The sequence below is a fragment of the Hippopotamus amphibius genome, chromosome 3, assembly GCF_030028045.1.
Source record: "Hippopotamus amphibius kiboko isolate mHipAmp2 chromosome 3, mHipAmp2.hap2, whole genome shotgun sequence".
Taxonomy (NCBI): domain Eukaryota; kingdom Metazoa; phylum Chordata; class Mammalia; order Artiodactyla; family Hippopotamidae; genus Hippopotamus; species Hippopotamus amphibius.
The window spans coordinates 76,864,259-76,880,490 of record NC_080188.1 but is presented as its reverse complement, the minus strand read 5'-3'; the positions used below and the strand labels follow the sequence as shown (position 1 = coordinate 76,880,490).

The following is a 16,232-nucleotide window of genomic DNA, read 5'->3' as shown; positions in this document are numbered from 1 at the left end:
TTGTCACCCCTGCAGGTGATATTGGCAGGCAGATTCTTAAGCACTGCGCCACCAAGGAAGTCTTCTTTTCTTTTCTTTTCTTTTCTTTTCTTTTCTTTTCTTTTCTTTCTTTTCTTTTCTTTTCTTTCGCTCTTTCTTTCTTTCTTTCTTTTTCTCTTTTAAATACTTCAATATAGGATTTTAAATCATTTCCTATCTGCCTGACACTTCTCAATACAATGATTGGAAAAGGATCGATTATCCAATAATAGATTCATGGAGTATGAGCACCAGGAAGATCCCTGAGATCATCTAATACAGTGCTTTTAAAAGTAAGAAGAAAAAAAAATAGTCTTTAAAGAGAGCACCCATGTATAGACAAGATCAAAGCCAGGCTGCAGGTTAGCTGTGTGCTAAGGTGGGAGGTCAGTGGGTCCACACAACCATGCCCTTTCCTGGAACCCTAGGGTTTTTGAGGGTATGGTTTATAAATTGCTAATCTCTTCTAACTCCTCATTTTATAGATGAAGAAAGCGAGGCTCCAAGGTGCTTAGTGACTCACAGACTTGGCTGAATTAATACGAAGATGGTGATGAAACTTGTTGCCATCTGTCTGAATTTCCAATATTGTTTGAAGCACCATTCTGCTTTGATTATAAAGAAAAGTTACCTATTCTTGAGAGCAAGGGTCAACAAACCATGGCCTGTTTCTGTGCAGCTCCTTGAGCTAAGAATGGTTTTTACATTTTAAAGCGTTGTTAAAAAAAGAAAAAAGCAATGGCAACAGCAACAACAACAACAACAAAACAGAGAATATGGGACAGAGACTGTATGTGCACCACAAAGCCTAAAATATTTACCGTCTGGCCATTCACAGAAAAAGACTGCTCTACAGGATTCACTACTATTGACGTTGGTGTGGAAATACCAAAAGAATTTGGCTTTCTTCTAAGTAGCTTCAACCCATGTAGACTGAAAACAAAGCCTGAGCAGTTGAGAATATTTATATCAAAAAGCTTTTCAAATGAAAGCTTTAAATGGCCCTGTAGCTTTTCATCCTCCTTTTCAAATACCAGTTGTTGGTTGGAGGATCAGCTCGGTAACTAAGTTCTTAAAACATGTGGGAGAATACTGCAGCCAGAAGGCTGCAGAGAGTTCTAGGTTCTGTAAGATGAAAAGGAAGTGGTGTGGTTATTCAAATAGAGAATTGGGGCATTTTATAGACTCCCAAAGGTTAAGAACAAGAGGAACTGACATACGAAAAATGTAAGAGGTCACTCCTGGGAAATGGCCAGGGTTGCTTTGGGGCCACACATCTACATGTCAGAGGGGTTTTTTGTTGTTGTTGAGCATTTACCTTGGGGTTGAACCTTCCTCTGAAGCAACAGTAGACATATTCCCTGAGCTCAGCCTTACCATTTGATGCATCTCTGGAAGGACTGAGCTTTGTTGGGAAATGGAATGAATGTTTTCTTCTCTGAAGCATTGTTCCTGGTAACAGACAACTAGAAAACAGTGCCAGGTTTCTTTCAGGTGAAAGACTTAGCAAAGCTTTCTTAGTGAAACCCCAAGTGGGCATGCCTGGGGAAAGTCCAGGAAGAAAGAAAATCACCCCTGGAATTCTTCAAAGAGAATCGAGTGGACAAAACCAGTGGACTCTGAAGTGTTAAGGGGCTGTTAATCTAGCTCCAGGATATCCTGGCCCTTGGAATTGCCCTGGTTTGTTGGTTGCTTGTAGTTTTGTTATATCCACTGTCTATCATTGACTTCGTGTGTGTGCACCAGGAGGTGGGCAAGGAACAGTAAAGGAGACAGCAAGTAAGAGAACATTTGACCACTAGATAGCAGCCCTGGCACAAAGCCTGGTTGGAGTAAAGGTTAAAATTGTTGGCCTAAAGCAGTGTTTAAAGTTGACTTTGAGTTAGGGTTGTCCTTGAAGCTGTGTTCTTTGGTGTCATGGATTCTCGTGCATAACCCAAAGAAATATTCTCACACAATTCCACAGAACCATCTCCTTTTGTGAGTATGTGGGGGGTTGGAAACTGCTTTCTCTGCAGCTTGTGTTTTGTATGTATTTCATCGCTAAATAAAAAGTAATTTCACCTCCTCTCCCTTGTTAAATCCCTTATCCCCCAAGGCTCTTTTCCTTCTGGATATACATATAATTTTAGTCAATAAAGGACTTACTGTGTGAACTTTTCAGTTCGATTATTATGAACGTGATATGTTTCTTTCCAAGGTGCGTGCTGTCAACACTTGGTAAATGTGCCCACAAAGAAATGCATCACTTTGTGTATAAGCTAAGATTTTACTAAGTAGCCGTTTGTCTCTCTATAGAGGGCTGTTCTTAGACTGCAGAGTGTATTATTATGTTATTACGGCTTTTTGTTGTTGTTGTTAAGTCCTTTTTTGATCTATTAAGAATTTCCCGGTGATTTCAGTAGTTTGGTAATTTATCGTTCATCTTAAAACAGGTATTGGTAATGTCGGGATGAAAACATTTATGCAAGAGGAAATAAAAGTCAAGGAAGCAGATAATCGACTGATTTATCAGCCTTAGCAGACAATTTTGCTGATAACACCATGGTAGCCGTGGTAAATTTACTTCTGATTGCTTGAGGGGACAGATTCTGTATGCTTTTTGTGACATGGAGGTGCCTGAAAGGGTGAAGCAGCAAGGAATCAATCCGTGGACTAACCAGGACTGTTTTGGTCTCTCGATTGGCCTCTGGCCAGTGGATTCATATTGTATTTTCAACTATCCCTTCCTTATTAATTTGCCACAACATATTTGGTGACGAGTACATATATATATACACACACACATATATTTGTTTGTTTTGAGATTTCTAAATTGCTCTAGTAATAGAAGACTTCTCTTGCTTAATGTCTTTTTCAAAATCTTTCATTTGACAGAAATTTGGCTAAAGTTTAGAGAGAGGCAAAAATAACTTCTTAGTCTGTTCATAATCTCTGCAGCCTCAGGCGACTTCACCCTGAGTGGCAGGTGGTTGGTTTTGTGCAATAAGCTCAGCTTATACAAAAACTACAGTACCAACTGAGGCTTACAGCTTGGAATCCAGAGGTGACCAACCCCAGAAAAAAGTCTTAGGCCTTCATTCAAACTTAAGTGTATTCGTTTTCTAGAGCTGCTGTTACACAATACCACCAATTGGATAGCTTAAATGATGGAAAAATGTATTTTTTTAATAATTATTAATTGATAAGATCATGTAACAATTGCATGCAATAATTTAGTCCAAACAAAGCAAATAGATATTATATTCCCATGATTCAAAAGAAGGTCAAATGAAAGAAATGTGTTGTCTCACTGTTCTGGGGGCTAAAGTCCAAGATCAAGTTGTCAGCAGGGCTGTGCTCCTTCTGAAGATGCTAGGGAAGTATCTGTTGTGGGTCTCTCTCCCAGCTTCTGGTAGTTTCTTGACTTGGGGTAGCACAGCTACAGTCTTCACATGGCTTGTCTGTCTCTGTGCAAATTTCCCCCTTCTATAAGGACATCAGTCATGTTGGATTAGGTCCCACCCTAATGGCCTCATCTCAACCTGATTGCCTACAAAGATCCTGTTTCCCAAATCAATCATGTTCACAGGTTGGATGTCAACATTTTTTTTGGCGGGGGTGGGTGCGCAATTCAACCTATGACACTAAGTTTTCATCCTTAATTTGGAGAGAGTTTTAATAAGCCTGGTGATTGTTATTTCATTTATGGTAGACAAAGAGCCTCAAATTTAGAAGGAAGGGGCTCTGCATAGGGCATAATAGAGAAAAAAAAAAAAGAATTCAAATACCATTTCTTGGGGCTATTTAATATGGGGGCAAGCTGCTGAAAAGTCCCAGTAGTTTCGGAGACGCAACTCAGAACATAATAATCATATTACAAACACAGTAATTATGTTTCACGCATCATGTGTGAGTATGTATGCATTTTTAAATCCCACCAAAACAAAATAAAAATATGTTGACTACGTAGAGGTTACCTGAAATACTACATTTTCATCAAGTTACTCATATTCTGATGGTTTGAGTTTGAACCTCGCTTTGTCACTACGTGTGTATATTAAGTAAGCCTTTTGGAACTTTGGTTTCCTGGTCTGTAAAATGAAGAGAATACAGGCTACCACGTAAAATTATTTTGAGGATCAAATCTGCTGATGAACATTAAAACACCTAATACATTGCATTAGGTACAGTGTACCAGGTACATTTCCAGTGCTTTCTGCATGCTCGTTTACTCATTTAACAAATATTTATGAAACCTGCCATGTTCCAGGCCTCGTTCTAGGATTCATTCATTCACTCAGTGATGATCACAGTGATTTAGTAGTAGAAGCACTGACCTCTGCATTGGGACATCTGAGCTCAAGTCCTGTCTTTTCTGTGAATCAATATGGGACCTTGGACAAATCACCAGCCCTCTCTCGGCCTCTGCCTAGAGGCTAGACAAATGGACCTGATCTCCAAGGCTTTTCCATCTCTAAAATAATTCCTATAACAAAATTCAACTTCAGCAAACAGAGTTGTAGTTCTTGATGTCCTACAGATTCGTTGCATCATCTTGGGAAGTTACCCTCCTGGCTTTCGCTTTGTTCTCTAAAGTAGGGGGTATTATTATTCTGATAGCAATAATAGCAACAATGACAGCCACCCCTTATTGAGCCCTTGACACTGTGCTACATACTTTTCATACATCCTTGCTTTTCCAAAATAGGGTACGTATTTCTCCAAAGCAAATGGGTATCCAGAGAGAAATGGTGCACCTTCCGGGAGAATAAATGCTTCTGGATGGTTTGTAGAAACACCCCCGTGTTATTAAATAAGGACAAGCACAGCTATAGCATAGAGTGCAGAATTCATTTGGAATGTTAAGCTAAAACTCAAAGAATTTGGGGCTTCCTGGAGAAGTCAGCTTCAGTCCAATGTTTCCTAGGCTGCCCTTGTCTTTTCTTGGCCACCAGGGAGACTCTGGTGGAAACGTTTGTAAAACAGGCTCTTTTCCCTATTCCATGTTTGACTCACATGAGAAAAATAGAATTGTCATTTGAAATTTTGCAAACAGTTCTTAGTTCAGTACTGACAAGGGCTACCTTTCTGATTGTTAAACCCATTCTTCTTTCTCATTCGTACATGTGACAAATATTTGAGCACCTGCTGGGGTGGGTACCATTCTAAATGCTGAGGATACAGCAGCAAGCAAGACGAGATCTTCTCTATCATGGAGCTTCTATTCTAATAAACAGTGATGTTTGAAGGGAGACCTGAGGAAGTAAGGGAATCAACCATGTGGCCTTTTGGGGGGGTGGGGGAGAAGATTTCAGGCAAAGGGAATAGCAAGTGCAAAGGCCCTGAGGCAGGAGCCTACTTTATTAGCAAGGCAGAGTGGTAGGAGATGAGGTCAGAGGGATACAGATCATGCAGGGCCTTGAGGTCAAGGTAAGGGTTTTGGATTTTATACTGAGAAGTATAAGAAGCCACTGCAGAGGCTTTCGGGATGGAGTAGTGGAAATGGACGTAATATTTTTAAAAACATACTCTGGCTGCTTGGCTAAGAATAGTGAGGCAAGAATCAGAAGTAAGTCAACCAGTCAGAAGGCTACTTCCATAATCCAGGCAAGGTGTGCAGTGCTGTGTACGAGGGTAGGAGTGGTAGAAATGGTGAAAAGTGGCAAAATTTGGGATGTGGGTTGAAAGTAGAACCAACAGAATCTGCAAATGAATTAAAAGGGGAGGGGGGAGCAGTGAGAGAAAGTGGATAATCAAGAATGGCCGTGGCATTTTGGTCTAAGCAATTGTAGGGCTGGAGGGGTTGCCATTCATGTTGAGATGGGCAGTTTGATAGAGGAGCTTGGGTAGTTCCTCCTCACTGGAAGATCTGGCAACTTTATATAAGAATATTGAAACTGGCTTAGATACTGTTTGGAACTCACTTTGAAGATAAGGAGGGATGTGTTACTTTGTGTTACCTTTGTTTTCCTCGTGGACACTTGCAACAGTAATTTGCAAACACTGCTGTGTGCAAATGGCTCATCCTGACCCAGGAGGCCACCCTGCTATCTCAGCCTTCGGGCTCTTACTCTCTCCGGACTTCCTCTCATTTCCCCATGCCCTCACTTCCCCAGATGCACTGGTGATAAGGATCTGGTTGTCTTCTCCACCCTGGCAGTTTAAAATAATCAGCAGTTCTTACATTTTCTTCTTGGCCGTGCTGACAGTGGATTGGTTCCCCCCGGGCATCCATGTTCTATAACTGTGGTCTCTGAGGCTTGGTCTTGCGCAGTCGATTGCCTGCCCGTGCGTGTCACCCGGACTGTGGACTTGGAGCCTCGAACCCCTGAGAGGTCTCTTCATTGAGGGCAGAACCGGTGTGGGGGGTGTGCTGAGGCTTTCAGGCTACAAAGGGACGACTGAAAAATTGGCAAGTAAACCGGCCTAAATGATATATGTTTTATGCTCAGAATCATAAAATTGGTTCCGAACCACCTGATGTGCAGCATACTAAACCTTCATTAAACGTTAGACAGGTCATTGCTTTCGTCCTCCTGGTGTCTCTTAATTTTCCTTTCTTCTGTGACCCACATTGAGCCCGTCGTAAAGCCCGCCCCCTGGCTTCAGTGATAGGTCCAGGGAGTGGCACGTGACCTCCAGCAGCCAATCAGAGGGAGAAAGACCTTTCTCCCGGGGTAAATCTTAGTGAGAACCCAGAGCCTGTGAGCCAGGTGTTTAGCCTCCTGGGATAGGGAGCCTGAGAGGAGGAGGCTAACCTCCGAGAAGAGACTAGAGGCAAATGCGAGGGAGCCCTGGTGGTGCTTTCGACCCCTCCTCTGATGCTAGCAACACTGTGTCCCTCTCAGTGATGTAGAGACCAAGAACCTTACCTGCGGCTTCACGCAGTCCTGGTTGTCATTTACAACCGCAGGAGCCCTACTGTCCCTACTATGGGCAGAGCTTCGAGGGGATTAGTGACTTGATTCACGGTCCTGCCTCAGGCGTGTATAACCCAATGGTCTGATTTCAAAAATAGTGAGTAGGGTAAGGTAGTTGGTCAAATCTGCCCTTAACAAGTCAATAGATGGTGTGTTTTTAAAATGTGAAGAATGAAGAATCTAAAACCATTTTCCTTAGGTGAGTTTATCTAACATTGGTCACCATATTAGCTTACTCCACGACAGGGCTATTTCCTGTTGGAAAGTTTGCAGAGGTGCGAGCCTTCTTGTAAGTGCATTTTCAGTGTCGTCTGTTAAAATATTCATCCTGCGAGGTCCATTTCCAAAGCCACCTGTGCAACTGGAATGATTTGCTCTCTTAGGCACACCCGACTCCTGCTTGATGGCACGAGTCATCCTGTCTTCCCTGTTTGATTATAAACTATTGGCCTATTGTGGGAAGTTGCTGTATAACAAAGGGAGGTCAAGTCAATGATGGGTGATGCATTCGAGGGCCCGGACGGGGAGGGTGGGGGGGGAGTTGCGGGAGGGAGGGAATATAGGGATATGTGTATAAATACAGCTGATTGACTTTGGTGTACCGATAAAGAGCTTAAAAAAAAGAAAAGAAAGAAGAAGAAAAAAAAACTATTGGCCTAGAAATTGTTGCGTTTCTGAGGGACCCTGTTTTAGAGAACAGTTCCCTGGATATAGTACATGCTCAGTGAATGTTGAATTTAAACCAGTTATTAGCATTGGTTTTCCTAATAGCTTGTGTACACCACTCCATAAACTTTACAAACCATTTTTGTATACAATTGCAAGGAAAAGTCTGCTGCATGATTTAAGGTGGGTATTCCAGCTATAACATATTACCGATAGTGATATGTGGCCTCTTTAGCTACTGATGTGTATTAGGTGGAAAGAGAAAACATGGAAGATTTTTAGATGAAAACGAACCAGAAGTGTAGGAACCAAGTGAACACACCTGTGGTCACAAGAAGAGGGTGTTGGCTGCCAGAGGACTTACCATGAGTCACCTCTATCCAGGCGAGTCCTGAGAGCTTAATCCTCATTCTTTTTCATACCTGCTGGTGAGATTCATGTAGACCAACTGGTGGGAATGGTTTGTGGGTAGATTTAGAAGTGAGGCTTTTCAGTTTCCATCTCCACTTGCTTTAACCTCAGCCAAAAAAAGTGAAAATTAATAGATGACTCTTTATATTTTTTTCTCTCTCCCCTCCTGGTCTTTCTGAACGAGGACCTTCTGAGATGAATATCAGCCCAATTAAATGCATGTGATTAAAACTGTCAAACCAAAAAGGAAATGCATTGAAAAAACAATGCAACAAGAGTTGTGGATCTCGAGTTACCCAGTTTCTCAGCTTGAGGACTGAATTGTAAATAAATGTGTGTTAGGTAGTGAAATGTTGCTTTGTTTTCCCCAAAGGAGAAATATTTGCCACATGGAAACAAAATATATTCAAAATATTTTCATTCTGTAATTGTGCTGCTTCTATTCTTAATTCTTTTGAGTTTCTGATTTAAAGGGAAAAACACCAAAACAGACTGTTGTGTAAAACTGACAGGAGTGAGTGTGAACCTGGCTGTCGGAGACATAGGTTGTTGTAAAATTAAGGAATGGAAATAGCTTCCTATTCTGGAGGTTGAAAATAATGTATCTAGACGGCAGTTATTTCCATTGGCCGTTCAGAGGCTTCCCCGGGAGCCTTAGTTAGGAAAGCTGTGAGATCCACCGCAGATGCTGGATGCACAGGGAGCATTTCCGGGACGGTGGCCTGTGTGCTGCCCTGTGATTACCCACCACTGTTCCGTGCTGGGGACAGGCGGGGAAACAGAGCTGCCTTGCAGCCCGGAGTAGGGGTTAGGGGGTGTGGGAGATTCTCAAATTGTGAAAAAGTGTCAACAGTCAAGCCTCATTTGTTCTAAAGTTTGTAATGTCCGACAGATTTATCCCCGAGGTTGCAGGAATGCTATTTGAGCATCCCAGTGAGTCTTTTCTCATCGTGCAGTGTGAAAGGTGCTGGGGGCGGGGGGGCTCTGCTGACCCCGCTGAAGGGGAGCTCCCCAAAACTGGACCAAGGAACACCTCCTGGATGAAACTGAATGTGAAAATAAACAGCAGCCCAGCAGAAGAGAAACAAAATTAATTATTTGTGGGAGAAAAATCCTTATTGCCTCTCTCTTATGAACTGAAAGCATATTTATTGGAGCCTCTCAGGATTTTTCCCTAAACCTCTGCAGGTCCCAACTTCTCTTCATGAAGTCATTTCTCTGAGCACATCCCCCACCCTTTGCTTGACGTCTGTTGATGACAGAATAATTTCAGAGATGTTTCTCCTCGGGTTTCTGATCTGGCTCCTTCTAGGCCATGCATTACAGTTATTCGCGGGTTTGTTACTTGAATAACATCGTGATTTCAGTAGCAGCATCTTTGGAAAAGTGATTCATAGATTATGAGTTTAAAAATATTCTTTAGGTATCCGAGTTTTCTTGCAGTCAGAAGAGAGTGTGTGTATCTCAGTGAGTGTGTCCGCAAAGCACGGAGAAATGGATGGTTAAGAAATATCCGGGAATTTTAAAGGATGTACACCAGTCCGTTTAAGAAATGCTTTGTTTGCTTGTTTGCTTGCTCTGGGATTGTGTTTTGGCAAGGTTGAGGAAGTTGCTTTAAACGTAGATATCAGCTGTTCGTATCACTCTTTTTTTTTTTTTAACCTTTTAATTTTATATTGTAGTATAGCCGATTAACAGTGGTGTGATGGTTTCAGGTGCACAGCAAAGCGACTCAGCCACACATATACATGTATCCATTCTCCCCCAGACTCCCCTCCCATCCAGGCTGCCACATAGCATGGAGCGCAGTTCCCTGTGCTCTACAGTAGGTCCTTGTTGGTTGTTTGTATCACTCTTGAACGTTTGGATCTCCTCATCACTGCTTGATGGGATTAGAGCCTGAATTGACAATTTCTTTAGTTTTTGGCCCACTCACCACCTTCAGCACATTTGGAGGGGGAATATTCTTGCTCACTTGGGGTGTGGAGGGGGCAGGAAATTAGACTTCGCCTTTGGCGCTTTGCCAGCAGATGTGCTGAATGCTTTAGGCGTTTGAATCAATTTTTGAGGCCAGCAGCAGAGAAGAGGCAGGGAGGGAGTGGAGAGGTTAGAGTACAGGAATAATGAGTACTTACCTCTTAATGGTTTATCTTAAAAAGTGACTACTGTCCTCATCAATGAGAATTCTCCTGCTGATTTCTGTTTCCAGAGGGTGGAAGGATAGCTGGCTTGGGGTGGGAGGACAGCTGCTCAGAGCTTTCTAGAAGTTGCTATTCAGAGGGCATCTGGCAGGGGCTTTGAAAAGGAGCCTTGGGCCGGGTGTTGAGAGATTTGGGTTTTGGGTTCCAGTGTTAGTAGTAGGTTAGCTGTGTGCCTTTGACCCAACCAGGTAACCTTTAGATTATTTAATAGTCTCAGTAAAATGACAAGATTGGACATGGATGTGGCTGTAATTCTTCGTGGGTCTCAAAACCCTGATTTTATGTATGTTGTTAAATGCCCCATGCTGCAAGGGTCTAGACAAATTTTGACTATATCCAGCTACTCTTGACAAAAATGTAATCTACGAGTGTTTACTTTTGAAACATATGTTTTCCTATGTTAGTTCGTTCAGTGTGTGTTAATAAAGATCAAAGAAGAGATTCTTCAATGAGATCTTCAACTGTTCTTACTGGCGTGATTTTTAAGTCTTTTACTTCTCTTACTATTTATAAGGTTGTTCCCATGTGATTTTTCTGAAGGATGAGATATTTAATCTGAAATCAAGACAGGTGGTTTGCCAAAGGAACGTAAAATTAGCCCTATTGTTGAAATTGATGTTGACTGTTTGGTGTTTGGTAAAAGCATCTCTACAAGAAGCTGTCAGGGAGATGAGTAGTTCTGGGTCCCGCCGATTTCAGGAAAGATGAAAAATGTTGAAATCAAATGGGAAGAAGGAAATGTGGCAAATCACAAGGAGCCAGACTGTTTTTAACAGAGAAAACTCAATTTTGTCTGCTTTTTTCCAGCAAATTCCATTTGATATTTTATATTTTCTTGATAACTTAATAAGGAATCTCAGGAAGGAGTTGCAGAACTTTAACTTAGTGAAAGAGAATTTGTCATTTGTGACATTTCCTCTCTAAAGAGCATGGGAAGATCAATGTATTAGCTTGTGGTTCGTGCATTACTACTTCCAGCTATTTCTATTCTGAAAGGAAACAGCAAATAGCAAAACTTGGCACAATGGGGAATTTTGGCTAAATCCTTTTATTGAACTCTGCCAGGGAGCAGACATTGTATGAGGCACATGTGGGATCTGTACATAGTAAGACACAATCCCTGCCTTCAAGGAACATCACCATTTAACGTTTTAGAAGATAAGCCCATAGTAGACAGATCATTTAGAGTGATGTAATATCCATATTAAAAAAAATGGGAATGTTGGCTCTGTATTCAAAATATGCACAGAACCTGGCTGCTTCTCCCTACCTGTGGTCACCTTGAGCTGGCCTCCCTGTTCCCACCTCGTACCTGCATTCTCTTTTCCACAGACAGCCAGAACAAACCTTTGAAAACGTTAAGTCACATCATGTCACTACCCTGCCTCTCCAGTGGTTCCCAATTGTACCAGATGCAAAAGACCTTTCAGCAGTTTACAGTGTCCTACTGATAGGCACAGCCTCCCTCCTTTACAACATACACATTCTCTCTCTTTCTCCCTGCCTCTCTCCCTCCTGCGTGCTATTTCTATGACTTTCTCTGCTACTGCTCTGACACTCACTCACTCCCTCTACTCTCCCCGCACTGGTTTCCTTGCTGGTCCATGAACATGTCACGCAAGTTCCCACTTCAGGGCGCTTCTAGCCACCCCCGCTGCCTGGGTCCCTGTCCCTGAGATGCTGCAGGACCATCTGTTGGCGTCTTTCAAGTCTTTGCTCCAATGTCACCACCTTGGTGAAGCCTCAGCCCAACTACCTTAGTGAACATGACATCTCACCCCATACCCGTTACCTCCAATCCTCCTTGTCTTGCTTTGTGTCTTTTTCCATAACACTTATCACCCTCTGGCTTACTGTAGGATTTACTTATTTATTCCTTTTAACACCTGTCTTCCTCCACTGGAATGTAAGCTCCAGGAAGGGAGGATCTTTGTTTTGTTCAAGGTCGTTCAGTCTAGAACAATCTAGAACAACACCTGACATGCAGCAGGTACTCCCTCATTATTTGTTGAATAGGTGAGTGGAATGAGTGAGAGAGAGAGATTAATTCTGAAGGAGAGTTCTAGGGAGACTCATGAGGAAGAGCCCTTTGAGCTGGCAATTGAAGGATGGGCAGAATTGGACTGTCGGGTTTTCTGGGGAAAGACATTCCAGATGAAAGGAATATTTTGAGCAAAGGTAGAAGAGTGGTAGAGCCCACCTGTGCTCCTGGAACAGAAAGAGTCCCAACTGACCGCAGCTGGGGGCCAGTGAGAGCAGGAGGGGTGGCCAGATAGACTAATGGTTAGAAAATAATGAAAGGGGACTCTGGGTGGGGTGAGGGAACAAATTACTAATCACTGCCCATGTTGAGAGGGCAGGTGAGTTGGGGGTTAGAATTTCAAACAAGCGGTATGCGTTGTCCCTTTAAGAAATCAGGAATGTGAAGTGTTTGCTAATGAGACCTCATTTTTCTATAGTACTTGACTGTTTTCAAAACATGCTCACATGTTTATTATGATGGAAGCTCCAGGACAACTCTGTGAAGTTGGTATAATATCTAGTAGGCAGGTTTTTATTTACATGTTTTGATCAACTTTAAAAAGTTAATTGCATTTTATGTCAAGCCAGCTAAGTGACTCGCCTGAGGTCGCAGAGTTAGAAAGTGGGGAAGCGGCTTCCTACTGCCTTGGGTCTCATCCCCGTGTTTCCCCCTCTGCCAGGTTGCCTCTTTCATTCCCACACGATTCTAAAGCTGTGCCGGCTTTTTACCAGGGTATGAGCTTCTTCCCGTTTCCCCCATCACTGAAGGCAGCGGTTTCTGCATCCAGTTTCTTCCTTACGAGATCCATTTTCCTCTATCTTCCTTTTCCATTTCACTTTATCTGGAGTAATTACGAGAATGACGAACGCATGTAGAAGGTGGGTGTGTTTTTACCTTGGCCCGTTCAGCATCCTTTCAGGCTTAGGCCGAGACGGTCTGACCCGGCACCTGACGTGCTCTAAGGCCGTGTCTGCCTTTTACGTGGCTCTTGGGTGGAAGGTCGGAGGAAGCATGTCCGCGACTCCGTGTGAGTGTCTTCAGGCTTGCTTGCCGCTGGCTCTGGGAGTAAACCCGGTCTTCTTCATTCCCCCAGATGTTAGTAGGCAGGACGAGGCGGAGGGAGAACTCAGTGAAGGAGAACACTGGTATGGGACCTCTTCAGAGACGCCCTCAGAAGCATCCTATGGAGAAGTCCAGGAGAACTATACGCTGTCCCTGGAGGACCGGGTCCAGGAGCAGTCCACGTCCCCTGACACCTCCTTGGGAAGCGCGACCCCCAGCAGTCACACGTTGGAGCTGGTGGCACTTGACGGTGAGGTCCTGCGAGACCCGCTGCAGTGTCCAGATCACCTCTCCCCCGGCGTGTCTTCTTTGTGTGACGATGACCCCCCGGGCTCCACCAAGCCCTTGAGCAGCAACCTGAGGCGGCTGCTGGAGGCCGGGTCCCTCAAACTCGATGCCACAGCCACGGCCAATGGCAGGGTGGAGTCCCCAGTCACTGTCGGCTCAAGCCTCTCCTTTTCCCCACCGTCCCACCATGCCCAACAGCTCAGCGTGCTGGCCAGGAAGTTGGCCGAGAAGCAGGAACAGAATGACCAATACACTCCAAGTAACCGTTTCATATGGAATCAAGGTAAGTGGTTGCCAAATTCAACCACCACCTGCGGCTTGTCCCCGGATTCAGCCATCCTCAAACTGAAAGCTGCAGCCAATGCTGTTCTGCAGGACAAATCGCTGACCAGGACGGAGGAGACCATGCGATTTGAGTCCTTTTCCTCCCCTTTCAGCTCCCAGTCTGCCAGCTCCACCTTGGCAGCTTTATCCAAGAAAGTCAGCGAGAGAAGCTTGACTCCTGGCCAGGAACACCCGCCCCCAGCCAGCTCTTTCCTTTCCCTGGCTTCCATGACCTCCTCGGCAGCCCTTCTGAAAGAGGTCGCAGCAAGGGCTGCCGGGACCCTTCTGGCTGAGAAATCATCACTGGTGCCTGAGGACCCTCTACCGCCACCGCCTTCAGAGAAGAAGCAAGAGAAAGTAACGCCACCACCTCCGCCACCACCCCCACCGCCTCCGCCACCACCTCCGCAATCCTTGGAATTACTGTTACTCCCAGTTCCTAAGGGAAGAGTGTCTAAACCCTCCAACTCAGGTATGGATGCTTTCATTTCCATCATCCTGTAAGTCTTTTCTGTGCCTGTCAATTGCGATGTCTAATTCATTGCCTTCTTCGCTTGGGTTCCCCGTCTGATCTGAGGCAGGAATAAAAAAGCAGGAGCACCACAAAATACTTTAAGTGAGCAGCCTAGGGGCTTCTTTCATGTATGTGTGACACAAAAACTTCACCAATAGCTTTATTTTTGGAAGGTAATGAGTAATCTTAGAGACATACAGTACTCCTCCCTTTCATAGAAATGATATTTTTTTTTTTTTACCAAGTTCAGGCTTGGTCCACACAAGATATATTTAATGGGGGAAGATCAAAGCGTCTTTGTCATGGAGCGCATGGCATCCCTGAACAGAGGGGAGAAAAAATACTCACTGCTTTTGAAACAGTTGACAAGAGAGAGCTTACCGTCCTACTGCCTCCATGACAAATGGACTTTTGTACCATCAGCAACTATTTTCCCCTAATTTACCACACTATATACTTTCATGTTAGCATTTTTTTAAATTTTTTGGTGGAACTTAAGCCTTTACTTATCCTGTGCTTCTGTAATTTCTTGTCACACAAGAATTCGAAGGAGTATTGTCATTTAGACATAATCAAAGCATTTTTTGCAAAGGCTTTATTTTATGCCAGTCCAATCAGATTCTGAAGGAATGTCTATGTGGAAAATGTGAATCATGGGTTTTTCTTGTGGGGACGGTCTTTCCAAAGGAGAAGTGGCTGTCTTATAGAGCCTTGACATTCACAGTTATTCATCCTGAGGGAGAAACTTAGTCACTTGAGTCCTCACAGTGGAAACATCATTTCTGGTACTGGTTTGTTTTTAAATTATGCCCATGGTAAATACAGGGTCCCGGAGATGGATGTATGGCGTTTCAGTTGTCTCTTGAGGATATCCTGCCAGACTGGAACAGGAAGTGGGCCATGTGTGTTCTCATCAGTAGAAACGCTGCCATTGTGTGCGTCTAGCCAACTTTTGATTATTTGCAGCCACGTTGATGACAGGGCTTAGAATGGCAAGTAATTGACTGAACGAGCTCAGCTAACATCAATTTGACGCATTTATGACAAATTTCCATTTAAATTGCTGAGTGAGCTATATGCACTCATTATAATTACTTTAAAACTTGTGTAAACAGCAGAATAGAACTAGGAAAATGGGTATCTGGAACTTTTATGACTCTTTAAGTGATCTGAACTGCTCACTCCAGGTTTTCTGAAGTGTCAATAAAATCCTGAAATGTTGATCAATTCTGAGTTTCCCTGCTCCTCACTTCTTACCCACCGTCTGGTGAAATAAAGAGAGAAGTGGCTAAAATTAGGAAACAAGGAGACAAGCAGAGGGAGCAGGGTAATTTTGCAAGGAAATAAATCACTCCTGGCTTATAGATATTTCACCTAGGGGTAGCAGCAGAAAGCGGGGTATGGCTATCTATGTAAAATGTTACTTTATAAATATTCTCCATCTGATTATTAAATAACTATATTAATGGTGTTTCTCCTGTAAATTCACCTGGACGTTAGTCACTTGGAAAAGCTTATACAAAATTAATGATAAACTTTAGCTGGCATACGGCTTGGAAAGAGGGAACTGATAAAACTGTCTCCTGAAGGCAGACTGTAATGGCTTTGTCATCTTAAAGTGTCTTGGGTGTAACCAGCAATGGTTGTGAAGTGCGATCTTTTCCCTCGAGTGACTAGATGCATGCAAAGAAGAGAGAGGCCACGAGGTTTCAGGATGGGCTGGACTGTTTGCCTATTTTGTTGTAGGATGTACACCCCAGGGACAAGATGTGCTCCCTTTTTGGTTTAAATGCACTTGATCCATGCCCGTATCTCCACAGGCT

General features: G+C 43.5%; 1 protein-coding gene across 2 annotated transcripts in view; it reads left to right on the top strand.

The window, feature by feature from the left end:
• The window catches only part of ZNF827 (zinc finger protein 827), a 169,590-nt gene that overhangs the window by 19,021 nt on the left and 134,337 nt on the right, over positions 1-16,232 (top strand). For both annotated transcript variants that reach the window (XM_057729027.1, XM_057729026.1), the window contains exon 2: positions 13,315-14,367. In XM_057729027.1, the coding sequence (XP_057585010.1) occupies positions 13,315-14,367 (1,053 nt within the window). The remainder of the gene's footprint in view (positions 1-13,314; positions 14,368-16,232) is intronic.